The sequence below is a fragment of the Phaethon aethereus genome (genome assembly GCF_964289735.1).
Source record: "Phaethon aethereus genome assembly, chromosome: 1".
In the NCBI taxonomy this organism is placed as follows: Eukaryota; Metazoa; Chordata; class Aves; order Phaethontiformes; family Phaethontidae; genus Phaethon; species Phaethon aethereus.
Window position 1 is genome coordinate 128,726,799 of NC_138575.1, and position 27,977 is coordinate 128,754,775.

The 27,977-nt window shown below is 36.8% G+C and overlaps 1 protein-coding gene across 4 annotated transcripts in view; it reads left to right on the forward strand.

Moving 5' to 3' along the window:
• Nucleotides 1-27,977, forward strand: part of DMD (dystrophin) — a gene marked incomplete at both ends in the record, with an annotated part of 1,339,794 nt that overhangs the window by 1,075,205 nt on the left and 236,612 nt on the right. For all 4 annotated transcript variants that reach the window (XM_082008889.1, XM_082008891.1, XM_082008888.1 and 1 more), the window contains one exon: nucleotides 5,156-5,345. In XM_082008889.1, the coding sequence (XP_081865015.1) occupies nucleotides 5,156-5,345 (190 nt within the window). The remainder of the gene's footprint in view (nucleotides 1-5,155; nucleotides 5,346-27,977) is intronic.

Consider the following 27,977-nt stretch of genomic DNA (forward strand, 5'->3'; position numbering starts at 1 on the left):
GGGCCTCTGTGAACCTTATGAGGTTCAACAAGGCCAAGTGCAAGGTCCTGCACGTGGGTCGGGGCAACTCCTGGTATCAATACAGGTTGAGCGACGAAGGAATGCAGAGCAGCCCTGTGAGAAGGACTTGGGGGCCCCGGTGGATAAAAAGGTGGACATGAGCCGTCAATATGCACTCATAGCCCAGAAGGCCAACCGTATCTTGAGTTGCATCTAAAGAAATCTTAGTGGGTCAAGGGAGGTGATTCTGCCCCTCTGCTCCCCTCTGTTTAGACCCCACCTGGAGTCCTGCATCCAGCTCTGGAGCCCTCAGCACAGGAAAGACGTGGACATGTTGGAGCGGGTCCCGAGGAGGGCCACAAAAATGATCTGAGGGCTGGAGCCTCTCTCCTATGAAGACAGGCTGAGAGAGCAAGGCTTGTTGAGCCTGGAGAAGAGGAGGCTCTGGGGAGACCTCATTGGAGCCTTCCAGTACTTGAAGGAGGCCTATAGGAAAGATCGAGACAGGCTGTTTAGTGGGGCCTGTAGTGATAGGACAAGGGACAATGGTTTTAAATTAAAAAAGGGCAGATTTAGAGTAGAGATAGGAAGAAATTTTTCACCACGCAGGTAGTGAAACACTGGCACAGGTTACCCAGAGAGATGGTAGATGCCCCATCCCTGGAAACGTTGAAAGGCTGGATAAGGCTCTGAGGAACCTGACCTAACTGAAGATGTCCCTGCTCATTGCAGGGGGGTTGGACTAGACCTTTAAAGGTCCCTTCCAACCCAAAGATGCTATGGTTCTATGTATTCTTTATTAATACAATGTAGTGTACATTGGTATAATGCTCTGCACTTTACTATGTATTCTGTTATCTGAGCATCTCAAAGCATTATTTAAATGCTGACCCTCACAACATATCTTGTAATATAAGTAAGCATTGCAATTTCAAATAAAAAATAGACAGATACTCACAAAATGTGAATGATTTATTTCAAATTATGTAGCAAATACTGCAGCTGAAGAAAAACCTGTTATTCACACTCATGGAGCCTCTCAAAACACTGTATCCTTTGTATTGTATGGTTCTGGGAATTGTTGAATGAGGAACTCTTGCAATACATTTAATGACACCATTATTCCCATACCTCACCTCTTTCTCGTGTTAGATTCCATAACAAGATGTTGAGTTGTACAGATTTTTTATTTTGTTATATAAATTTATTTTTTATGTATATCCCATTATGGACTCTGACTTCTGGTTAATAATACAGTACCTTGCTTATGAACTTAAATATCACACAGATTTCAGATAACTTGATTTTTCCCCTGCTTATTTTCCCAAACATTTGTAAACAGCTACATTTAAAAAAATATTAGCTTTAAAAATTCTCAGCATTACAGCAATGTCTTGTAGCAGAAGCTGTTATTTTTTTTTTTGTGAATTTTTTTTAAACCCTTAAACACTTTTTCCTGTGAATATAAATGTTCATACCTATACACACTGTGTGACTCACTTCCTCTGACGTGTCTCCAGTTTCTCTCAACTTGAAGCCTTCAGCTAACACATTCTTAAGAGGATACCATATTTTCTGTCCTGGCAACAAAGCTCATATGACAATTAGAGTTGGTCACTCCGCTGTCACTGATGCCACTAGTTCCTAACAATCAGTCCTCAGAGTAGACTGGGGATCATCTTACCTACCTTTAATTGTGTAAAATTAGGCTTGTGCAAAATTAAATTTTGTAAGCTTTAGGTAACTTACCATTGTAGACAAGTGAAAAAAAATTACTCTGACCTTGAATCTGCTTCAACAGATGTGTACAGACAAGGGAGGAGCAATTAAATTCCAGAAATGCTTGTGTCCGTGTTTTGCAGAGGAAGTTTACTTGCCTAACTTCTCTGTATCTAGATGGAAATAAAATTAATCCCACCTTTAGTATTTCTCGCATGAAAAAGAAGGTTTTGATTATACCACTATGTGCTTATTTTTATATCATAGTAAAACAGAGAATAACAGGATCGTTCCATTAAAAATATTTTTTCTATGATTATGTTTTAGTATTTCAGCAGTATTTTATAGTGTTGGTACTGTGTTTTCCATTTACACTAAAATATATTCTGCTTACTTCATGTTCTTTTCTTACAGTTTGCACTTACTACGGAATTAAACATATTTGGATAATACAGACTACAAAGAAACATCTTTCTTTTGGTTTTGTGCAATAATTTCTTGTTCAATATATGTATTTTTTCTCCCTTATAATTTTGTGCAATTTATGTTATCACACACTGTATTTGATACTCACATTTATTCTTCATTTTTAGACCTTCTTTTCTCTATTTTAACCTCAGAATTTTGAATTAATTAGAAAGCCAAGTAGAGTGGAGATTATTTATATGCTGAAGAGCTATCAATGTAGTTGAATGTTTATTGCATGTTAGATGTATCAAAATATAAAATACAAAGTACTAGATATTTTCTGGTGGGTGTATTAGTATGTTTATAGATAAGCGGTACATTTCTGTAGGCTGAAACAATTATGTGCCATAAGATTTCTGTGCCTCATAGAATAGAAGTGCCAGAAGATTCTTCATAACTGAAACTTCATTCTTTACCCAGATCAATAAAATTCTATATTTTTTCATGTAGTCTGGAAGTTTCTCTAAATTCTGATTTTGAGTAATACTTCTAAAAGCTCTCCCTTTGAATATATTTTTCATATCTGTGCTTGTCTTCATATTGTCTGTAGCTTAAAAATGCACTAGGTATTTACACAAGTGGATGAATGTAGCTTTGGGTCCTACTTCTCAGGATACCATGCAAAAAGTTAAACATGCACAAATAGACTTAAGCCCTCTTTTTTATTTTTTTGTTTCTTTTTAAATCTCACTGTGTATTTGCAGAATGCTGTTATTAGAGCATTGCTATGTATTTATAGGAATGCTGGTAGATTGTAGTTAAAAATACAGCTTTAATGTTTTGAAGGAACTGCATGTGAAAAAAGTGTTGTACCTCATTCAGCAACAACACTACTATCAGCTGTGTTGCACACAGAAAATTGAATAAGAATAATGCATATTCTAATTAGAATAAAAAGCATATCGTACAATAGAATTGTGGATAAAATATTTTTAGTTTATGTAGGTTTATTCCATTTCCATGTTCTATTGAAAAATGTGATGCTATTTTTGAGCTAAAAGTGATAAATAGGTCAATACAGTATTTTCCAGGTAAAAGATTTTCTGGTTTTTATTGTCTTTTTTTCTGAGTTGCTATTGATCTAATGTACTTTGTCAGTATTTTTAGATGTAATGTCTATGTAATTATTTTTTAGTTTAGCAAAAGAACAACAAAGTCTTTCATTGCATTTGTTTGAACTTTGAAGGGTGGCCTAAAAACAAGTCTTGTTTATATCCATGTAGAATAAAGCTGGGAAAGGGATCATGTTCACTATTCTGAAGCTAAGTGTGTCTCATACTCTTTTTAAGAGGCCCCTGGGGACACATTCTAATACAGCCTAAGCAGTGCCATGATGTGGAGAATTCTTGTAGAGGGCAACCGGTTCATCTGAGAGAAAAATTAAGTCCGTTTTTAAGTTGTAAAACATTGGTGGTCGACTTTGGAGTGAGGCATTCAATAACTTTCTCAGTTTTTGAATCAGAAAAAAGATCCAAGAATAAATTCCTTTTTTCACAAAATCATTGGGAAAAGCAAATAAGATGATAAAGGATTAAAAATATGACAGAAATATGGTAGCTATTGCGAGATTTGACTCTTAGGAAGGACTTTTTTTCTTTTTCTGAAATGGTTGTCCTTGCCTGTACTCTGACTGAGTTTTTCTGTTCTTACTATCCTCTGCTGCAACATATATGCTTGTCAAAAAACATGTTGTCAGCACCACTCAGCAAAACTTGTGTTCATTTTTTGTTGCTTTTTTTACTTCAACTATTGTATTAGATTTTAGGATAATATCATTACTTATCGAGGAGTACAACCTCTTCATGACAGCAAACAGGATTTGAAATACAGATTAGCACTTAGAAATTTCATGGACTCCTCTAGTAAAGTCATGATAAATTACAACTCGAGGAATTATATCTGCTAAAATCTAGTGTCTCAGTCTTTATAACTATGAAACCAGATAGGAAATCTACCTAGAAATATCCAGATCATCACAGATTTGTAGACTAAACATAGTTCTGCATCAAATTGCATTCATTTCACTTGAAGTAATAGAAATTATCGAATTACTTTACTATATATTTTATGAGCTTAAAAAATTACTTTGTTATCATGCTGATGTTAAACAAAAATACATGTAATACAATAGCTAAGCAGCCTTGACAGACTTGTGTTAATAAACAGTATGTCATACTTACCTGCTCACATTTCTAAATCCATAATTACCTCAAGTTAAATGTGAAAAATTGGTGAGTACATGACATCTACATTGCACATGAATGCTGATAGAACAGAGATATACTTCTAATTTTTTTTCAGCACCAGAATTGCTGGAGCCTTTAGTGTTCTTTCCTAAGACTTAGATCTTCCCCAAGGATAAGATAGACTTTGTATTTAAAAATTGTATTTTATCATGTAACTGACAGAGATTTCTTGTAATTTATCACATTCACAGGAAAAAAAACCAAACCAAAACACACAAAAAAAAAAACCCCAGACTTCAGTGTTATTAGGGTTTAAGATGTTGAACACAATCTCCAAAAGTTTCAATTCATAAAACCTAATAATTAAATTCATCATACTATGCAGTGGCCAGGAACTATTTTGTGATTTCTAAAAATACAAGTTTTCCCACTGTAGTGTTAATGACAATTAAGAAAACAATATTTGATTTAAAAAAATCAGGGAATTACTACTGATTTTATTTTTTTTTAATTGAGCACATTTCAGGCATAGTACTTTCAAAGAAGTACTCTTGCTTGATTTTTTACCAGATGAATTCCAGTTACTACTTCTCAGAAGACAAGATAAAAGAGGAACCCTACCTGCCAAATATACAGTGCAAGTCCTGTAGCTAATGTATGTGCAAACGTAACTTGATTGGTACCTGAAAAAAATATACTGTGTCTTTGTTATATTTTTATTTAATGATTAAGATTAGTTTTCTTCCTAAGAGTACTGCATTTGACTCTTTGTACCTGTGCAGGGTTTGTGAGCGTGAAGCTGCGCTGGAATCAGCGTTAAGAATGTTGCAGCAATTCTACCTGGATCTCGAAAAGTTCCTTGCTTGGCTTACAGAAGCTGAAACAACTGCAAATGTCCTGCAGGATGCTACACACAAAGAAAAGGTACTAGAGGATGCCAAAACAGTTCGGGAGCTCATGAAACAGTGGCAGGTAAGTCAAGTGCTTCTATTTAGAGAGATGTCAGGTATCCGAAGTGGTGGAGGTTTTTCCAGTGTGCAGCTACTTAACAAAAATGAAATTGTTTTGAAAAAGAGAACTGGTTCTACTACTAATCTTTAAGTGTTGCTTTGGAAATTGTTGCAGGGATCTAACATGAGTCACATCATGATTCTGTCTGACATCTCTTTTAGTATATAACGCATTTGAAAAAGTGTCTTGAATTACAGCTTTAGAATGTAGAGAAACTTTTCTGAAATGGATGTTCAGAGGGGTTTTTTATCACATAAAAATGGATTACTCTACCAAGCTACAGTCTTGAATTGAGCCCTTGACACACATGAGAATTTATTAAGCATTTGTGGTATTTATAGAAGTTATATGAATTGCATCAAGTTCATTCTCTGTCGCTTAACTGAATTAGTTTTCCTCCATTACTTTCAAATACATGAAAAATATTAATTTGGTATTTGGCTGATTATTATCAACATGCTCTGTCACGATAATAAAAAGAGATAATGATTAAAATTTTCATAACTAATGGCTGGACAGTTTTCAGAGAGTTGTTTTCCTCTAGAAAGAAAAAAGATCTTTACAAAGAGAGAGAATGTTGTATTTGGTGCTCTGGAGAATCTTGAGGAAAAATACAAAAAATTAGTTGAGAAGGTGCCATTGAAATATGTTTTACTTTCATTGTCCTTTCCTCACTACACTTATTAAGAGGTATACACATATGTCTTTGTGAGGTCTTAGATTTCTTAAATATGAGGTTGGTTGGCTGTTTAGAAGGCAGAGCCCTTTCTTCCAATATTCCTTGATAGTGCATGGCTTTCATGATGACAGAAAGTTCAAAACTGGAAATTCCAGGCACTGAAGGCTCTATGCCTTAATTTATTTTGGAAAAAAATACTGTGAAAGAATTTAGTTATAAGTGATTATGTTGAGTAAGTACATTGGATGTAAATACTGTTATCTTCTTTTGTCACTGCTGTATTCATGCATGGTTTTAGCTATTCCACTGAACTGATGCTAAATTCCATTACATTATGCTCTGAAACCTACAGTTATTGCATTGGACAAAAGTGAAGTCTGAACCACATTTTGAATAGCGATCTGTCTTCATGCTAATTTGATTTTATAGTAATATGCCTGAGTCCTCATGTGTTTCTGAATTCCGCATGATCCTGGAGAGCAGATTTGAATGGAAGACAGTTCTAGACTGAGTGGTTAATTTTCAGTATAAGTTATCTTTTTGTATTCTCTAGATTAAGGTTTTGGTTATAAGAGTGCTAAAACAAATGAATTATCAAGTATTTGCAAAAGTTATTTTTTATGTGATAATTTTAAAATGTATTATTTGGCAAAAAAGAGATACCTAAAAATTTAGGTCAAATGCTTCATTTTTAACTGTAATGGAGTTTTGTAGACCTGGTTATCTTTACAATTAGTGTCTTGAGTTTTTTTAATTTTCACATAAGAACCATCCAGAGCTATACGCATAAGGAAAAATTAATGCACACAAGTCTTTTCCTCCATAAATAATTAATAAAGTACATAAACTTACCCATCATGTGAACAATTGCTTTGAACTGTAAGACTTCTTCTAAAGATTTTTCTGCACCTCAGTTGAGATATAAGATTAAAGTTTCAATTATTCTTTCCAGATTTTTGGTATTTAAACACCAAATCTTCTAAGGCAGGAAGGGTAAAAGCTGTTGTAGAGTCTCTATTTGATTCACTTCCAAAGAGCAAACATCTTTCTGTTCACTAATCTTGGCTTCTACTTAAGGAAGAAAAAAAAAAAAATATTCCTTATTTCTACTGAAATATGAAAGTTCTATTTAAATAAACAGAATGGGGTTTTTTTAGAAATTGAAATTGGGAAAGACCTTTTTTCTTTTTCCTGTAATTTTTTATGAACTACAGTAAAGTTGCCATTTAAGATTTGCATCTTTTTCCATTTCATTAAATTATCATGGATTTGAGACATAGTCATTACTACAAATAATTTTAAAAGATCTATCTTTTTACTAGTGTGTGTTCTTAGTAATTAGAGCATCATTTTTAGTCAGTTCTCTTATTAGAATAGGGATTTCAGCAAGAGAAAATGTTTTAGGCTCAGGAATGTTAACTGTAAATTATTTGAACCAAACAGTGCATTTGTTTACTCAGTAATACAATATGCTAAAGTCTGTGAGCTGTTGTTGTGACTGCAGGTATTTCTGGAGACTTTTTGTTATTCTCAAGTGATAAACAGTGCTTTTGTAGCAATTCACCATTACTAGAGGGAGATATGTGCAGACAAAAACAGAAACCTACATAAACGGCTGTTTCTCCGCTAGTACTTGATAGATTTTTCTGATGACGTGATGTGAGTTTCATATAAAGTGAATGGGCAATGCGGTAAAAGTCAGTTGAAAACAAAGTATAGGAATAAATTAGTGGAGTCTATGGCTACAGATACACTAGCAAGTTAAATATGTACTTGATCTTTCTCTGGCAGTGAGTCTGGCTCTGAGCAAAAAAACACACCTATGTTTATGAGCTGTTCTACAGTTCACAAAGCCAAATATTATTCTATGGTTCTTCTTATAGAAAACTTTTCATTAAAATTAAATAATTTGAATGACATAAGGAAAGTATCTAAAAGCAAAAAAAAAGTAAATTTATATAATAGTCTGAGAGTGCCTAGCTGCAAAATTAATTCATTAAGATGGGTAATATTTGCAATAGTTAAAACAAAGTGCTCAATGTCAGTGGTCTTCATTGTAGAAGCTTTCTGTCCAAGTAGGTACAGCTTCCTGGTAGTGGTGCAAATATTGCCCATCTATGTTGGTACAAAACTGGATAATGGAGCAAATACTAAGGACTTCTTAAAGCAAAATTTTGTCAATAAAACAATATTATTGATGTCAGCTGAATGGTCAGGAAAGAGAGTATGACTTTTCATCTGTTCCTCAGTTATTGCTGCATTGATTCTTCCAGTTTTCGTACCCTGCTTGTAAGAGTTCTCACTCACAATTCATTTCAATGCACAGGATCAAAAGTAAGAACATGACAAAAGTGTGGCCATTTATGCACAGCTTGTGCATATAAAAGTTTCAAACAAAAAGAAGCTTTAATAAGTCACTGAAATCTCAGAAATACCCATTTATGTACTGAGTGGAAAGGGGTTATTGCTCACTAACCCATATCATCAGCCCCATAAACCATAAATAGTGATGTCTTTTTTTTTTTTTTTTTTACTCTGTACTGTGGGCTAGAAATACCCTTATCCTATAAAACACACCAGGCAATGACTTTTATCCCCAGAAATTTGCTATGTAAATTGTACATGTATAAAACCAGACACATTCAAATACAGTTTATGTCTTTAATATGTTTTTTAACATCCAGTATATGTAGTATAACCACAAGCCCTGCCCCAGCATGGAAAAGACCCTAAAATGCTTTCAGCCAGAATTACAGTTTTCCACTTGACATTTTTTTTCCCCCATGAAGTCATATTTTTTTCCTCTCATCAGCCAGGCTGAATCCAGATCTTAGGAGGTAAAACAAAGTGGTAGTTTCTGATTAAAGATCACTGACTCACAAGTCTTTTGAAAGAAACTTCGACTACCTAGAGTTCATAGAAGTTATGGTTATGACATATGGACTTAGATCTGCAGTCTCTGCCTTGTTCTTTATGCAGTTGCATGGACTTTCATCATGTGACAATAGCCATTAGGAGTCCTGAAATGTTACGATTCTGTTTTGATCTGTTATTTTTAGGCAATAGGTATAAAGCAGTGTTTTGATAAAGAATTCTCTACACAAATAAGGAAAAACCTAAATTTCTGAGTTCGGTAGTAACTTTATCTCCTTGTCACTCAAAATGTTTCCTTCACCTTTAAAGATCGAGCAGTTTTCTGCTTTACAGTCTCAAGCTTTAATACATTTTTTTAAACAACTAGAAAAATAAAGTCTTGCTGTGTGGAAAGTGTTTTATATAACAGAAGTTGCTTGTCTAGGAAAATCTCACATTTTTCAGTGTTTCTTTTATTTTTCATGTTCAGAAACCATTAACTCAAATGTCACTAATAAAGATTAATCTTCCCCTAGTACTTAACAGTTCATTCAGTAACAGAAGGAGAAGGGTGAGACTTACATAACTGCACATGCTAATTACCTGATGATGTAATTAGGTTAAACTGTTGCATTATAAGTAGGCTGTTTTTTTATATAAACATGTATTTGCATGCATCATTTGTCTGAACTGACAGCAATGCAATAGTTGAGGTGGTTCACACAGTTAGAATACTTTCTGGAGAATTTTCAAGGATACAAATCAGTTACTCCAAGGAGTTGTGTAATTATGTGCTGCTTTTTATTGTCTAGTTGAAATACATCATGTGTCCCCATGAGGCCTGGTTTGAGATATAAGCATATGAGGGAGATGAAAATAATTAATGTTGCTTTCTGCTTTCGTACTTCTAGTGATATGAACTCTCAACTGTGTTAAATTACTCCTTGGATTTGTCTTTTTAGCAATAATTGTATGTGACATTTTATACAGCTTATGCAATATTACATGTAATTTTGAAGCTAGTGTGGATTTATCCTGTTATTTTATTAATGCAATCATTTATTATTAAGCCTGTAGATTAATTTAATCACAGTTCTTTTTCAGTGAAATTTGACAGATACTGCATGTGACACCTATTTAAACAATAACTGGGGAATGCTTTATACTACATACACAGGTTAGCAAATGTATCTGAAATAATCTATGATGACTGATGAATTATTAATAGTGTAGACTGACTAAAAGTATGACAGCATATGATAAATGAAGCAAAGTTAATAACTTTGGCATGAAATACATAGCAATTTTTTTTTTTTGCTACCACCTTCATGGTCACTTAGCCTATAACCTAAGTAGTTTTCCATTAGATGCAGGAGTTTCACTGCTAATAATATGAAAAAGATGCAATGCCTTAAGTTATACCTAAAAATGTATAGGATGGGCAGTACCCATATGTTCTCACAGTGTTGTTTTTGTCTAAAACAAGGGACATGAACAGCAGGCAAGGCACTCTTGTCTCTTCTATTCCTATGAATACTTCAAAGGTGGTCACCTATTTTAAGGTGTCCAAGCAGCTGTTTTCTCAATAGTAGGAAGTTGAGGTAAATACATGTTCCTGACTCTTCTTGATTATTTAACAGTAAAGGTTCTTTGAGAGAATAAATTTCTTCCCAACTTTGTTTCAAACATAATTTAGATACAACAGCCCAGCACAGTTAATTTGGTGACATGATTATGGATTAGATGATGAACCTGACTAACAGGGAAGAGAGAGAGTATCTGTAACATCCTTGCTCAGTTCAGTTGACTTTACTAAAAAATATTTAATTGTAATTAATTTTCTAGTACTTCCAGACTCTGTTCTGAAAAACTTTTTCACTCACTTCTGCTTGACATTGTTCTCTGAAAGCTTTAAAAATCAAATATAATCTTCTTCCCTCACCTATTTTCTTTAAAGTTTAATCCTCCAGATTTGCTTTTTACACTAACCTGTTACCAATTCTGAAATAAAATCTGTTCCATAGTACCTGAAATGCAATAACAACTGTCAGAACCATCTTACTACACTGAATAATAGAAGAGAAATTCCAAAATCTAAGTTTTCACAGAAGTTCTATTACAACCTAATCTGAGACAGGGCAAGATATTATCTCAGAGTGAAAAATTACCATATGGATTTTGTAAAATATTAGGTAATATTACTTTGAAAACACCTGGTCAAGAATTTTTTAGTATCATGATTGGTGGTCATGAGGGAGGGGAATAATGTTTCTTTGTTGTTAACAGCTAGTATCAAACTGACCCAACGAAACCTCTATGAACCTACACTTGTAATTTTGGCAGGTATGGAATTCCTGACTGGAGAGAAAACTCCTCCATGGCCAGTGGCTGCGTTGTGGTTATGGCACTCATTTGCAGCCATTCCAGTCAAGACCAAATGCTTGAATCTGAACGTTTTCTATTAAAGTGCCTGCTCACCAAAAAGTTTTTCTTCAGCTTCCTTGGACTGATTTAATTTTGTCCTTAAGCTCTAACCTGGTATATTTGTGGCAAAAGCAGCCAACAGCACCCTGGGGTGCATTAGGCAAAACATTGTCAGCACGTCAAGGGTGGCGACCCTTCCCTGGTGAGACTGGTGAGACTGATGAGACTTATCTGGAGTGCTGGGTCCAGCGCTGGGCTCCTCAGTACAAGAGACGAGGACCTACTGGAGTGAGGCCAGCAAAGGGCAACAAAGATGATTAAGGGTTTGGAATATCTTTCACATGAGGAGAGGCTGAGAAAGCTGCACTGTTTAGCTTGGAGAAGAGAAGGCTCAGGGACATTTTATCCAGGTGTGTAAATGCCTGACATGGAATGTGTAAAGAAGACGGAGCCAGGCTCTTCTCAGTAGTGTTCAGTGACAGGATGAGAGGCAGTGGGCACAAGCTGAAACACAGGAGGTTCCAGGTTAGCATAAGGGAAAAAAAAATATATGCTGTGGTAATGGTCAAATCATGAAATAGGTTGTCCAGAGACGTTGTGGCATTTCCATGACTGGAGACCTTCAAACCCTGGCTGGACACGGCCTACTCTGAGCCTGGTGGTTGGATCAGATTATTTCCAGAAGTGCCTTCTAGCTTTGACTGTTCTGTGATATTTGTGATCACTGATCTGATCACATAATCACAGGTCATATAGTCAGTCATTTTGTAACCTAATTAGTTTTTACTTAAGTATACAAATGGAAAAGCTTTAATATGAGAGAGAAAGAAATTGAAAATATTATTGTTATTTCTTGAGAAAACTTCATAAGCATCTCCCAGGAGTTCCTGAGTAATCCACTTGGTGGATAAGGAATTAGCTGGGTGTCGCACTCCAAAGAGTTGCTGTCAATAGCTTGATGTCCAAGTGGAGACCAGTGACGAATGGCATTCCTCAAGGGTCAGTATTGGGACCGACACTATTTAACATCTTTGTCAGCAACACGGACAGTGGGATTGAGTGCACCCTCAACAAGTTTGCCGATGACACCAAGCTGTGTCGTGCAGTCAACGCACTGAAGGGAAGGAATGCCATCCAGAGGGACGTGGACAAGCTTGAGGTTCAACAAGGCCAAGTGCAGGGTCCTGCACCTGGTTCAGGGCAACCCCAAGCACAAATACAGGCTGGGCAGAAACTGGATTGAAAGCAGCCCCTGAGGAGAAGGACTTGGGGGTGTTCGTTGATGAGAAGCTCAACATGACCCAGCAAAGTGTGCTTGCAGCCCAAAAGGCGAACTGTGTCTTCAGCTACATTCAAAGAAGCGTGGCCAGCAGGTCGAGGGAGGTGATTCTGCCCCTCTGCTCTGCTCTGCTTGAGACCCCACCTGGAGTCTTGCATCCAGCTCTGGAGCCCTCAGCACAGGAAAGACATAGACCTGTTGGATCAAGTCCAGAGAAAGGCCACAAAGATGATCAGAGGGATGGAGCCCCTCTCCTATGAAGACAGGCTGAGAGAGTTGGGGTTGTTGAGCCTGGAGAAGAGGAGGCTCCGGGGAGACCTTATAGCAGCCTTCGGTACCTGAAGGAGGCCTACAAGAAAGCTGGAGAAGGGCTTTTTACAAGGGCATGTAGTGATAGGACAAGGGGTAATAGCTTTAAAGTGAAAGATGGTAGATTTAGATTAGCTATAAGGAAGAAATTCTCCGTTGTGAGGGCGGTGAGACAGTGGAACATTGTGGATGCCCCAACTCTGGAAACATTCAAGGCCAGGCTGGATAGGGCTTTGAGCAATGTGGTATTGTGGAAGGTGCCCCTGCCCATGGCAGGGGGGTTCAACTAGATAACATTTAAGGTCTCTTCTAACACAAGCCATCCTATGATTCTATGATGTGTTTGAGTGAGTGAGGAGGAAAAGTGGATAGAAAAAAGAAAAAGATGAAGTGAGGAGAAGGGACCACTGAGAATAAAAAAAATTATTTATTTTTAAATTATTAGTGGAAACTGATGGGGAGATTGAATGATGAAAGCTAGAGGTAAGCGATGAAAGTTGTACAAATATTTTTCACAGTACCAAAAACTTAAGGAAAAGAAAAGTTTTCTTTCTTTATGCACAGAATTGAAATCTGCATCCTTTGCCCTCCAAGTGTTTTTGTCTTAATCCACTAGTCTTTCACCTAAAAGAAAGGTTTCCTCAAAGTTTGTCATCCAAGCATGAATGGTGACTTTCTTGAAATAATTATTTTCGTAATTGGGGTTTACCTTGGTAGTGTATTATCAGATAATAATTTACACAAACGAAATGGAAACTGTGAGCACAGCTCTGGATTGAGACCTCCTACATGCTATGGTCTTCCTGGTTAGGTCTATTCACAATGAGCTCCTAGTTTGCTGACAAGATCATATATTTTGATGAAAGAGTATTGTTTTGTGTTAATTCCTGTGTTTTTAACTGAATGCATTGGATGGAGGGGAAAGAAGTACTTTACAATATAAAAAGATAGCTTCTGGTAACTCTGACAACATATCAGTGTATAGCATCTATAAATGTGCCTAAAGAGCAGGACAAAGATGGTATCTGTGTTCAGTCAGGTTCTGTGTTATATTTTTATTTTATGAACCATAGACAGACGTGACAGATGCAATAGCCCAGTAGCACAAAGGGCCAAAGACACTTTTTAACATAGTTTAATGTCATACCACTCAACTTCATTATGATTAATGTGCTGCTATAGAAGACACAAAGGTAAGGACGTTGTTGGTTCAAAGACTATATAATCTACAATCCTATAGCAATGGGTAAAACTGGTGAAATCAATGAGATTTCTTACGCACATAGATATAAATGTAGATTTGTGTTTGAAGCTTTAAGTCATGCAAAGACATGCAAATGAGTAACCCTTTCAAATGCGTTTTAAAGATCAAGTCTGAAATAAATTGTTATGTTTGTTTGTTTATGTTTGGTTTATCCTACTGTAGTTTGTCATTTAGATTAGGCTTGCTGGTTGGTGGTTTATTTTTCCTTCTCAGAGAACTAATGGTTTTATTGAAAAAACTGCTTAACAGCCCAGTATGTGGTCAAGCAGTATCTTATAATACTGATATACTAGTATTCCTGCTATGTTTTGAGACACTGATTTTGCATCATTCAAATAACAATGGCCATTTCAGTGTTACTTCCATACAATGATGTACTTTGATGTAGGTAAGGATATGAAACAGGGGAACATGAGGGAGGGAGTGCAGGGAGAAATAAACAGAGAAAGAAAAGAAGAAAAGCTGGGAAATGGAGCAGCTGTGTAGAGTCAAGTTACTGCATAGTGCTAAGTTAGTGGAAAGCTGAATACTTTCACAGGGACATTTAGGTGCTGATTCTCAATGGGGAAGGCAATGCCACAGCTGTTCTTAGCTGGGTATCAAAGAGAAGTGGTCAGGAAATCAGCAATGAAACAGATAAGTTGCTGTTGCTACTTTTTGTCAAATATTTTGTTTCAATTCGTTTAGTTTGAATAATCTATATCATAAAAACAGAAAATGTCTTGATACTGCAGTTTATCTAGGAGTGGATACATTAATGATGTATTCTGCTTCTGCCATTCGTGTTTCTGAACTTAGAACAAACCCCTAATCAATGCTGATTTTCTTTTAGAAGGTAAAGGGCTTATTTTATTAAGTGATCTAGTACTTAGTTACTAGAGTGAAATGTAAGTATTCTTAACTTATTCTCAGGAAAATAAACAGCGCTCAGCTGTCAGAAATTTCTCATTTGCATATGTTATCATAATCAAGGTAGAAGAAAAATCCTGTTTGTCAAATGTGTTAAATAACATAGTATATGCTCCCTTGGTTGACTTACGTTTTTCCTCTTTAAAAGTTTATTGAGCACACCAGAAGGATGGTCCTAAGTTTTCACTTGCAGATCAGCATTCAAACCTTACCGGCTTTAACCATAGATTAGATGGGAAAGTTTTTGTAGCATTAAGTGTGAGGTTGAGTTGTATTAAGTAAGATTATTAGAGGAGAGCATAGAAAACCACAAACAGGAATGGGATAGAATGGATAAGGTGGTTTGCCATTATCCTTGAATAGGTTCCAATTCCTACATTTTCACCTGACCTTATCATTTCTCTAGGATCCTTCATCCCTGTTTGTGTAGGCTTTTCTAAAACAGGATCTCCCACATCGAAATGAGTGGAAGGATAGCCTCTCTCATAATGTTACTGAGCATATGCCATGTTTCACTGTACCCCATCAACTTGAAGTGATAGAAATAAGACTGAGTGATTACCAAAACTTTGAAGACTTTTGCCATTTCATCTTCCTGTGATCATCAGTATTTAACTGGTACAGTCTCATCTGCCATTTAGTTCTTCCATTTACTTTGTATTTTTTATAGCAGATTTATTTGAAAAGTGAATAATAAACAAAAACTGTTTGCAAACCCCCAATAGTAGCTTTTAATACATTCTCCTGATGAATTTGAAAGGGTACCTGTGCCTTTTGCAGTTATACCTCATACCAGACTATTCAAAACACATGGCTGAAGTTCACATAATTTTTTGTTAGTAAGACCAGATGTGTATTTTCCCAAGACAGGTAAAAAGAAAAATGCTTGTATTGTGGCTATTAACATGTTAATACAAAAAGGATAAATTATATAGTGCATAAGTGAGAAAAAGTATTAATTCTGGCTTAGGGAAAATATCTTCCTGAATACGTAAGAAGGCAACAACCTACAAAGAATACAAATAAGGAATAAAATAAAATCATAAATGCTTTTCATGGACATGTTCTACTTGTTCTGTGAAAGTTTTTTAGACTGTACTGAGAAAGAGTTGTCTTCTAAGAAATGCTGCATACTTTTCTTTTTTCTGAGTATATAGCTGCCCTAGCACAGGTTTTCTGCATGTGAATCTACACGTTTTCACAATACTAGCTATTCTGTATTTTGCACTGTGCAGCAGTTGTATACTGTGGCATAGCAAATCCCACTACTGTCGTGGCTTAAGCTCAGAGGCAGGGCCCCTCTATTCCTGGTCAGTCTTCATTACTCAGTTTTTGTAACTGCAAAAGAGAAGCCCCTTCATCAGGGTCAAAGGTACGGTTAGCCTTTCTCTGCCCAACAGACACTGGAGCAGTAATTTTCCTGGATGGATACTTTTTGGCTGTTGTTTTTCCTTGCAGTTCCTACACCCAAGCTTCTAGTCTCCAGATAGGTTCACCATCCCACTTTCTTGTGTCCTACCCCAGTCACACAAAAAGAACTGCAAGGTTGCACTTGGTGTGCGCCACTTGAACAAAAAAATGCTGACTTAATAGCTGAGGCCTTGGTTGGAGTGCGTGAGGAAGACCTACTCTTCTTGGCTTGCTTGGACATTTTTTGGGTCAGTCTGTCCACAGCTGAGACACAGGCCTACATGGAGGTAGTGGGATTATCTTTGTATTCTCTGAGTTGTCTGACAATTTCATCTGTACTTGGTCTGTCCTGCTCATTATTGCCAGGGTGTGAATGTATGACATCGATGCATTTTGTAGAAATGTTCACTACATGAACCCGTGAACCAGATTTCATCCAGGTCTTTGGACACCCCATTATTATCCAGGTTGTTATAGATCACCTTCAACATGGCTGATTCCCTCAGATACTGCATACCTCCCTCAATGTTGGTCCATTTTGCTTTGGGAATTTGCAAGTTCTTCCTTGAAGGGATATGTGTCCTTCACAGTTGACAGGAGTCACTGACAAAGACTGAAGACTCCTGCCTTTTTTCCAATCCCTTTGTCAATGGCCTTATCCTTAGCAAGGGATCCTGGTTGCCAGGCTTCCTTACCCTCTAAGTCCTGACTGCTGGCCCCAATATCCCAGCATCAGAGTAACCAGCTGAGAATTACCTCACCTGGTTGACTGCTAAAATCTTTTCACACATCTCACAGCTCACTTAGGGGTAGAGATCAGGTGGTTTCTGTCTCATTTATGATTTCAGTCTCTTCCTCCTCTTCAGTTCTTGTGACTGCTTTGCTGTAGAAAAGGCTGCCTCTTCTGATTCTTTCTCCTGCTCCCTCTTAGAAGCTCCGTTATCCCTTACTAAATGAGCTGACTTCTGCTTCCATTGGCTTTTTTTAGTTACAGGTGTGACTGATAACAGTGTCTGGTTTAGCTATTAGTGTCTGTTGGTTTGTTTTCCCTCTCTTCTCCCTGAGTGTGCCAGGGCCCAGCACCAGTGTGGTAAGTTGTGTCTCTTTGGAATAGCCACAGAATATTTTTCCTTTTTTTAAACATTCTATCACTTCTTTAGGATCCTGCAGTTGTTTGGGAGTGAAGTTTCAGACCATTGGAGGTGAGAATTTTTCTGGACCCCTGCCTGTATTCTCCCACATGCTGTGCCACACATGACCATACTCTTTGCGGAGCCTGGGTCATATTCCGAAATTGCTTGTTAATCTTAGACAAAACCAAAGCAGTATTTCTAAGAAATACCAACAGAAATATTTTAACTGCCCAAGGATGTTGAAGATAACTGAGAAGTTATTGTGATGAGGGAGAAAGCATCACAAAAGAAGGTAGCAAAGATGCCATTCTGTATTTCCTCCGCAAAAAACCTCTCAAAGGAAGAAGTATAATTGTCTCCATGAGATGGTACCCGAAGTACAGTAATGGTTTCAGTACAGAGCCCAAATACTAGATTAAGCTCAAGGTCAGTGTTTCGATAACAAATTTTCCAGGCAAAACATGACTAATCACTACAGAGCACAGTAAACTGCAAAAGCCAACACTAATCTTTAACATGTACAGCAAAAAAAAGAGCATGGCACAGGTCAGATAAACTAACAGATGAACCAATATTGTGACCCACAACTATTAACAGATATAAATCCCTTCTAATACACTCAGGTCAATCTGTTATTATGTCAGACCCTTCGAACGCCGCATCGGTCTCCAAAAAGGACTGTTGCAGTTTAACCCCAGCTGACAAGGAAGCACCACACAACTGCTCGCTCACTCCCACCCTCAGCAGGATGGGGGGAAGAGAATTGGAAGGGTAAAAGTGAGAAAACTCCTGGGTTAAATAAGAGCAGTTTAATAATTTAATATTATAATAATAATAAAATAATAAATATAATTTAAAAAGTAATAATAACAAGGATAATAACAAAGAGAGAGAAATAAAACACGAGACAAGTGATGCAAATGAAAACAACTGCTCATCACCAAGCAATCGATGCCCAGCAAGTCCCCAAGCAGCGGCCCCCCAGCCAATTTTCTGTCAGAAGTTTAGACTTTCTTTTTCATCTGCTGACAAGAAATTGAATAACTTCTGTCAGTATAAAGTTCCATGCGTGCATTTATCCTTTTGTGCCACATTTTTCCTTTGAATCATTTATTTTCATTGAATACCATTTCATTTTGTGTGCTTTCTCTTGGATGCCTGATTTTGGTTTATCGACGGTCACCACATAAACTGCCATTTATCCTACATATGAAAAGAAAGCGTTTGTTTGGTTTTTTTTACTAGAGTGATTAGTAGTACAGAAGTATTATCTCAGTCTGTTTTATAATGATTCCAGTCGGTTCATCACTTGTTATCACTGAAAATATTAGCAACTTTCTGGAGGAGTACCTTTGTCCTCCTTTGTGGCAGTGCTGTAATTATGTCAGGAGATATTAAAACTGATGTTCACGATTTTTCTTCTTTTGGGTAAAATACATGTTGTTTGGGAATTCTGGAAAGTCAGCTTTAAACTGTGGTTGCTTACCATAGTTTTGCTAGTTTGTGTCTCAATAAAAGTTAGATTTGGGTTTAGCTTCTCTGAAATTGTTAGTATAATAATTACATTTTCAGAAGTTAAATATCATAATGAAAATATATAGCTACTTAAATGTGCATTAATACTCTTGCTAGGGTTTATAATTTCTATTTATGTGTTGTCAGTTCTCTGATCTTATGTATACTTTTATGTGTGGGGGAATCATCTGATGTTATGATATCTACCAAGCACCCTAAAACAGCAGTATTGAGCTGCTTTGCATGAGATTGAATTACCTTATTTAGAGCCAATGACACTGGAAATCAGATGTAGGCTCGCATAAAATCTATTTTATAGGTTATTCTATGTATTATATTTATGTATATTCTATTATGCTTCATATCTATTCTCACCTGGTTTTAGGATTATACAGTTTTAGATAACCTGTTCACCTTGTGGACTATATGTTTTTTTCAAATAACCTTGACATCTGTGGATTTCTTTAGGTGAATGGGTCCTTAAACACTAGTATCAGCAGCCACAAGCTCTGCTGTTTGTATCCAGGTATCGGTTGTTACGTACTGAATAACCAGATTATAGAAATACAGTAACGTAATCTCTTCAATGTTTTATCTGCCTTTACATTTTTTTAGAGGCCATGTAACCAATCTGTTGTGTATCTGCCACCTGTCCTTACTGGAATGCTGTAGGTAGTAGGATCAAAGCATCAGCTTCTGACACCCACTGTTAGGGGTCAGCAGTGTGAGGTAAGTGTTTAAGGTCCCACTGAGATCGGCAGAGTCAATGGAATCTAGAAATCTATTGGGCTGGAAAAGTAGTTATCCCATTGTTTTAATCTCACCAGCAATGCAATAGCAGCTCACGTTTCTACCTCCTCACACCATGAAGAAATGTCCAAAAGGTGTTTCTGAACTTGCATTACTGTAGGGGTTTGTGCCACCCAACTCAGCTTGGTTGTTCTTCCTAGTTCTGCATAGACAATGGTAAGAGAGAAGCACTTCCAGAGGGCAGTTTAGCCCCGCTGAGCTGGAGTTATTTGTCTTCTGGACAATCATATGTCTCTCTTATGACTTAGAGAGGACCTAAGCTAAATAACTAAGTGGCTATGCTAGGTGCCTAAACTTGGTGTGATTTTTATATGTATATATACATGTATATAAAATAAAATTAAAAAGTGTGCATACTCTCTCTCTGTAGTGTAAATTTTAATGGTCTTTATATTTGTTTTTTTTACTTCTTCATTTGATTGTCTTTTACCTAAAATGGGTTAAATACCTTATAGTTTCATGTAGCTCCTACCACTCAGTAAATATCTAAATTGTGCAATTGCCCATGAGGCAATAGAAGGAAACACAAATATAAAGTCAGCCTGCTGAGATCACTTTTCGCTCAAACGATGACCACAAATTTAGTCATAGGTAACTATGAAGGTATGCAAAGACATGCCTAGAAAGTTTCCTCTGCCAGATCACTCCAGGTTTTAAGCTGTGTCTTCTGCTGACGCACCTGTCCAGATGATGTGGTGGTTGGTCTCTTCTCCCAAGTAACTAGCGATAGGATGAGAGCAAATGGCCTCAAGTTGCACCAGGGAAGGTTTAGATTGGCTAGTAGGAAAAATTTTGTTACTGAAAGAGTGGTCAGTCATTGGAAGAGGCTGCCCAGGGAAGTGGTTGTGTCACCATCCTTGGAGGTATTTAAAAGATGTGTATATGTGGTGCTTAGGGACATGGTTTAGTGGTGGCCTTGGCAGTGTTAGGTTAACTCTTGGACTTGATGATTCTGCTGTATGCAGGACTTCTCGTGGAGGGAAGGGAGTGGGGTGAAGAGAGCCCGTGCCAGAGTGTTGAAATCCATTTGCCTTCTGTTACTGTAGCCTATTGGCTATCTTTGGTAGCAGTCAATACCTGAGCCCAGGGAAGCCATTTTTCTTAGTACTAAAAAATGAGGCAGAACAAGCCTCAAGAAGGGAAGCATAGTGGGCAGTAAGTTTAGCCGCTATCCTGTGCATTCAAAAGGCAGATCTCTTTATTTTCAGGTATGTGAAAGGGACACGGTGCTCATTGTCTTCAGACTTGTGGAATCTTTGTTCTTTCCTCTCTCTTTTTCTCTCTGCATTACTGTCTGTCACTTTTCTATCTGATACTTTGGTCATGAAGCCAGGGAGGAGTCTTTTTAGAGTTATGATATGTTTCAGAAGTTATATATGCCAAACTATTCTCAGTGTCTGGTTTAACAGTTTACCCTGCAAGTGCGGGTTATTTGTGGTTTAGGTTTGGTAATGTAGGGCCCGTTGTGGTTTAAAGTTGGATTGATGTGACTGCAATAACACAGTAGGTTTTTGCAGTAGTTGTTGTGTGGGATAACTCTGCTGAATCAGAATAGAGCTGGAAGAGGCTGGAGGAACAGCAGGAGAGATCTGAAATGTAACTGTCCATTTTTGCCTTGGTAAATTAGAAGCTTTCAGATGACCAGATTACAGCATATAAAACAGAAGACAATATAGATGAACAAATATAGCAGTGAAAAGAATACATTGCTTGTCAGCTGGTTGTTTAGGTTTTTTTTTAGCATGATATACTAACAGTCACCAGGGGTGTTGGTATGTGAGAGAAAACACCTGGACTCATGATTTAAAATAAATGGCTTCAATTCGGTACTGTTCTATATAGTTGAAAGGTAATGCAAAAATAAAAGAGGCCATGAGCACCAAGAAGCATGCCAGATTAATCAGTTCAGAAAATTAATAATTTTACTTTCTTGTACCTTTCTTACTTTGCTTATTTTCTTCATGTTAGACATCTCTATAGCTTATAGAAGCTTGATTGACAAATTTCTATCATTCAAAAAGATCGTCTGTCAGGTTACACTGATAATTTGTTATGAAATAACTGAATTAACCCTCAAAAGAGACTATGAGACAATTTTTCCTAATGCCAGAATTTTAATTTCTAATATCTGAATCAGATATTACGGCTTTTTAGGGGAACATTGCCAATGGAGCAAATATGAGAGTTAACTAGTAACTAAGCAGATTAAAGATATAAATTATATCCTCTCCAGAAATACCATACATTGTCTTAAATGTACTTAATTTTAATTTCTACGTCATGGTGCTGGGTTGGACACAATTCTAATGACACTTTTTTCTGAAACTACTTCATAGTTCAGCAAAAAGAATAGCAAGATGCACTTCCTAGAGGACTAAGCACAAAACCCAAAAGATTGAGTGACTGAATTTCATTGTTGAACTTCAAAGATCTTTTGCTGGGGAAAGCTTACAGTTGTCTTGCTATTTTTTGTACTGTTTATATCAAAGTGTATTCCACAGATCTATAAATGAAGTGACAAATCCTTTCTTCCCATAAACTGGAAAACTGCTGGAAGCTGCTAGATCAAAGCTATGAAATAAACCTGTTCTCACTTAGGTTACACCAATTACAGACACAACAGTACATTAACCTCAACAGATCATCTCTTCCTTTTAACTGTGCTATTGTAATCCCATACTTCATGAGTAAGAGTTGCAACAGTGTTTAAATCTCAGCTTGTTGATCAGCTTTAAAAAATAAAATTAGCCATTTTATTTTAAGCTTAAATTTGTAGAACATGTAATACTGTGGAGGGTTAGCATCACCTAAAAAATAGTGCCACAAAATGTTATTTCTGCAATGGGATCTATTACATGACAGCCTGTTATTTCATTATCATGTGTTTCCTGTTAGACACCTAACCTATATGTTTTACAACCAGGTCTTGCTGGGCTGCATGCTGCCTCAGGTAAAAAAAGGATCATTACCCAGTTTTAATCTATCTCTGTGATCGGGGCATGAAAGAAAGGCTGCATGTTGTCCTCAGAGCAAACGTGCAACTGCAGTTACATTTCCACAGCTATGAATTCCTTGCATTAAGCCTAATCCTGGGCGACTCAAGTCCTGTTGATATCAAAAGGAATTTTGCAGGTTGTCAACACCGATTTTATCTGGCTCAGTATTGAGACTCTGAACTGGGTGTTGGCGAGAGATAGAGGAAAAGGAGAGGAAGCTATCTATTTAGTTTTCCTATTTTATTTATTTAATTTTAGCTTATTTTTGAGGCTGGTTTACTTAATTTTTTTTTTTTAATATTTTTCGAAGATCTTTACAACGCCAGACTGGAGGTTGGAGTTTTCCATACTAGACAGGGGCAAATATTTAGAATAAAATATACTAATATGAATCAGATTTGCTTACGTTAAAAAATGTTTTTATTCTCAATTTCTTTGTTTTGATGTAGTTTCTACTTTTTCATTGTTATGTAATTTTCACTGTATGTCTAAATATTCAGGAACAAATAGAGACAAGCTGGACCTGACAGAAATAGAAAAAAATATTTTAAGAGTTTGGTTAAAGAACTTTGTAGAAATCTGTCTTTATTAACATGCTTTTTTGCTGATGATTTCTCTGTTTTCATTATGGCTTATAGCACTGTAAAGTAATTTAACATGAAAGTATAAAAATCTTGCTTTTAAAATGTTTCTCATTAAATTATGAAAAAAATATTACAATAAATAATAGAAAAGAGTGCCTCTAGTAGAAGCTTCTGTTTGCTCCATTATTGCTGTACGAGGAGCGAATTATTGCAGAGCTAGCTCGGAGGCAATATTATTGCCGTTACATTACATAAAACAGATGAGCCCAAAACTTCAAAAAAAGCACAAAAAAGGAAACAAAGGCTGGATCCTTTGAAAGTTAAATTTCTATTTATACTTCTGTGAGAGGCCTGACAGGTGGCTGGCTGGAATTGCAACCACTCACATCTCAGGTGTTGTGGTAATTAAGTGAAAAGCAAATGTGGTTAATTTCATTGATACCTCGTATGCACCAGCTAGAGGTGCCGGCAATTTGGAGTCAGGATATGGTACATACATGGTGCAGGATGACTATAAGCACGGTGGAGTACTTTACCTTGAATATATAATGTGTATGGGTAGGTAGAAAATAATTCTCTAAGTTATTAGAGGGGTGCTGATATTAATGTCAGTCTTAGTAAAATATTTGTCATTTTGTATTATGTGACAAGAGCATCTTTTGACGCATTTTGGTCTTGGCTTTGTATTTTGGTCTTCATATAGCCAGTCCTAGATATTTTCCATATAGCTCTTTGCTGCCTGGGGTGATAAGAACATTCCTTCTGTTTCAGGTGATATCTCAGTTCCATTCCTTTGCAATCATCTGATTTAGCTTTAAGCCTGGATTGTTCCAACCTTATTCCTCTGTACTCTCTCTGATTAGACCTTAATTTATTTAAAGAGAAGTTATACCATATAGGGTGAGTATTACAGGCAGGAACTGGCCTGAAATTACTGACGTGTTGTCTGTCTTACCCATCGGGAATAAAATGATAGAACAGAAAATATATAAAACCATTGATAGTCAGATATCTTGGAAATCAATGCAACATTACTTATTGTTGACTACCATAATGGTAATGACTCCTTTGATACTTAATTTTATTTCAGGGGTAATCTATAAGAATATCTTTTAAAAAGTAGTGCTAAAATACACAAGCCATAGAAATGCAATAAAATACAATACAGAATATCTTTAGGGATACCATTATGCTTTTTTTTCTTTTCCCCTCGGAGTTGTTATCAGAGATTTCTGGTCATTATTTTGAAATCAGCAAGATGCTCTGGGAATGTTGATTTATAAGTGAGAAGTAAAAGGCCCAAGAAATTGTTATTTTACAGGTAATTTCAAGGCATTTCTAGGGAATTCAGTAGTCTTCTGATTTCTTAATTTTCTTCTGCAAGACAGGTAGAAGTGTGTGGTGGGTTGACTCTGGCTAGATGCCAGGTGCTCACAGACACCGCTCTATCCCCTCCTCAGCAGGACAGAGCAGGGAGAAAATATAACAAAAAGCTTGTTGGTCAAGATAAGTACAGGGAGTTCACTCAGCAATTACCATCATGGGCATAAAGACTTGACTTGGGGAAATTAATTTAATTTATTGCAAATCAAATCAGAGTAGTGTAATAAGAACTAAAACCAAATCTTAAAACACCTTCCACCCATTGCTCCCTTCTTCCCAGGCTCAACTTCACTCCCAAATTTTCTCTACCTCCCCCGCCCCGAGCAGCGCAGAAGGACAGTGAGTGGGGATTGCGGTCAGTTCATCACACACTCTCTGCTGCTCCTTCCTCCTCAGGAGGAGGCCTCCTCACACTCCTCCCCTGCTCCAGCGTGGGGTCCCTCCCACAGGAGACAATCCTCCATGAACTTCCCCAGTATGGGTCCTTCCCACAGGCTGTAGTTCTTCATGAACTGGGTCCCTTCCATGGGGTGCAGGCCTTCAGGAACAGACTGCTCCAGCATGTGTCCCCAACAAGTCCACAGGTCCTGCCAGGAGCTTGCTCCAGTGGGGGCTTCCTATGGGGTCACAGCCTCCTTTACGCACATCCACCTGCTCCAGCATGGGGTCCTTCATGGGCTGCAGGTGGAGATCTGCTCCACTGTGGACCTCCATGGGCTGCAGGGGCACAGCCTGCCTCACCATGGTCTTCACCACAAGCTAAAGAGGAATCTGCTCTGACGCCTGGAGCCCCTCCTGCCTCTCCTTCTGCACTGACCTTGGTGTCTGCAGTTGTTGCTCTCATATTCTCACTCCTCTCCCAGCTGTAGTTGTGCAGATTTTTTTTCCTCCTTCTTAAATGTGTTACCCCAGAGGCGGTGCCAACGTATGAGGGAAGTAGGAGAGAGAAATTTGCGTTTTCAGAAAAGATTGCTATCCTTGTTAACTTACACCTGGACAACCAAACAAATAATGTGTTTATGTTTGGCTATCTTCAACAACATATTTTCTGAAAACAAAGGTTTGAAATTGTGTTATACTTAGGAAATAGTACTTTAAGAGCCACACACATCCACTTGGGCAAAAAAGCAGCAAGGCTATACGACCTCTGTATCAAACTCAGTGATGCTGCTCTTATTAGGGATAATAAATACTGTTAATAATTGCTTCAGCACGTTCTACAGAACAAAATTATTTGCTAAAATTATTTTATAATTTAAATAAATTATTTTGAGACTATCATAATTGTCTCATGGAATATTAATGAACAGAGAGAGGCTAAATTTAAACAATACCCTTCTCATCTCCTTTTTCAGGCACAGAGAAATACTCTGCTATTCTAAGTTATCTTGTGCTACTCTTATGATATCTATTTTGAGTTAAAAAAACTGTAGAAGTAATTTTTTTTCTTATTATTTTTTGTCTTTTTTCCTTAAATTTTGCCCTAACAGTTGTACCACTCAAAGAAAAGATTCTGAGAACCAGATTTCCAAATCTTGTTTAGTATTTTGCTGAAGAAGATGCAGACATTATAAGAGTACATTAGTCCTGTAAAAGCAAATCAGTATGTCCATAAGGATATGTATGCTTGTTATAAATTTGTGATATGAATAGCTGATATTACTTTTTATTTTTGGTGTAGTTGTTTTGCTAATGTTAGTGCATTAGCATCTGAGGGAGAGGGAGAATGTCTGTGATATTCATATGTTAGCACAGGTAATAGAAGCAGCAGTGTTGCAGAAAATGAGTAAAACATCTAGGCATGTATGAGACTCTAAGGTCATAAAAACGAAAGTGTCCTTTCAAATGAAAAATGGATTTTTTTTTTTAAAGGTTGGACTATTTCAAGCTCCAACCTTCAAGTTCAGAATGCATCTAGGCCAGATTCTGTTTAGCTACAGAGGGTAAAACCACAGATACGTTTGTCGATTAATGGGGTTGGTTTGCAAGTGTAGTGTTCTTGACAGATTTACCCTAAGCTGTACTTTTGACAATTTTGTTGTTATGAAATGCTTAGCACTTAATGTTCCGTAAAGAAGTCATACTTTTCTTTTGTTCTATATGTGCTTCAGTAGTTTTGAAGAAAACTCGTTGAGTGGTGTTCTCTGGGCTTAAGCTAAATCACTGCTTGTGCTAAATGAATTTGGCAGTTCTGAAATTAGATTTTTTTAATTCATTTTGCTTTACGTTCCCAAGCCATCATACTGATTAATTGCATTACCATTTTAAAGAATATACTTGGGCTGCTAGGTGAGGAGGGGAAACAGAACGAATTGATGTTCCATTACCTCTAAACTGGTCTTCTGACATTACTGAGATAAAGTGAAGCTTTCTGCAGAACTGGTGCCCAAGTTTGAACCAGATGTCAGCAGTTATTTTAATGTTAATGGGCTGGCAAAGTTGACAGAACCAAAGAAATTGGAAGTTACAAACTCCTCCAGCTGTCCAGAATGTGTTTCAGTGTTTCATATCATAGTGATGTTGCTGTGTTGCTGTCCCAAATCTGTGAATTACAGAGGTAGAGATAGTCTTAATTGTTTGAGTCATTACTGGTTTTGCAGTCAAACAAGTCTTTACCATGATTGACTGTTTTCCTATGAATTTAGAGATGCAATTAGATTAAGGGCTGTTCTGTGCTGTTCCAGCTGAAGGTGAAGAGAGATAATTATGATATATTTGTCATTAATAAGGAAGGAAAATTGTTATGATAAGAGGATGAAGATCCAGCTTAGTAACTATATCATAACTTCTTTTTTAAGCAGTAAGAAAATCTTTTCTAATGAAGATCACATTTGCATGGGTTGTCTGCATGTGGTCTATGTGAGCTGTTCAACATGATTCCTGAGGCTTTTTAGCTAGATTCTGCTGGCTAACTCAGGATTAATTTTTTTGAAAAATACAATGAACAAGTTAGTGTTCTCTGGTTTAAGCTAATGAGATAAAATATCAGAAGATTAACTGCTAAAACATGCATCAAAATTAAACAATAGAAAATTACCATTACCT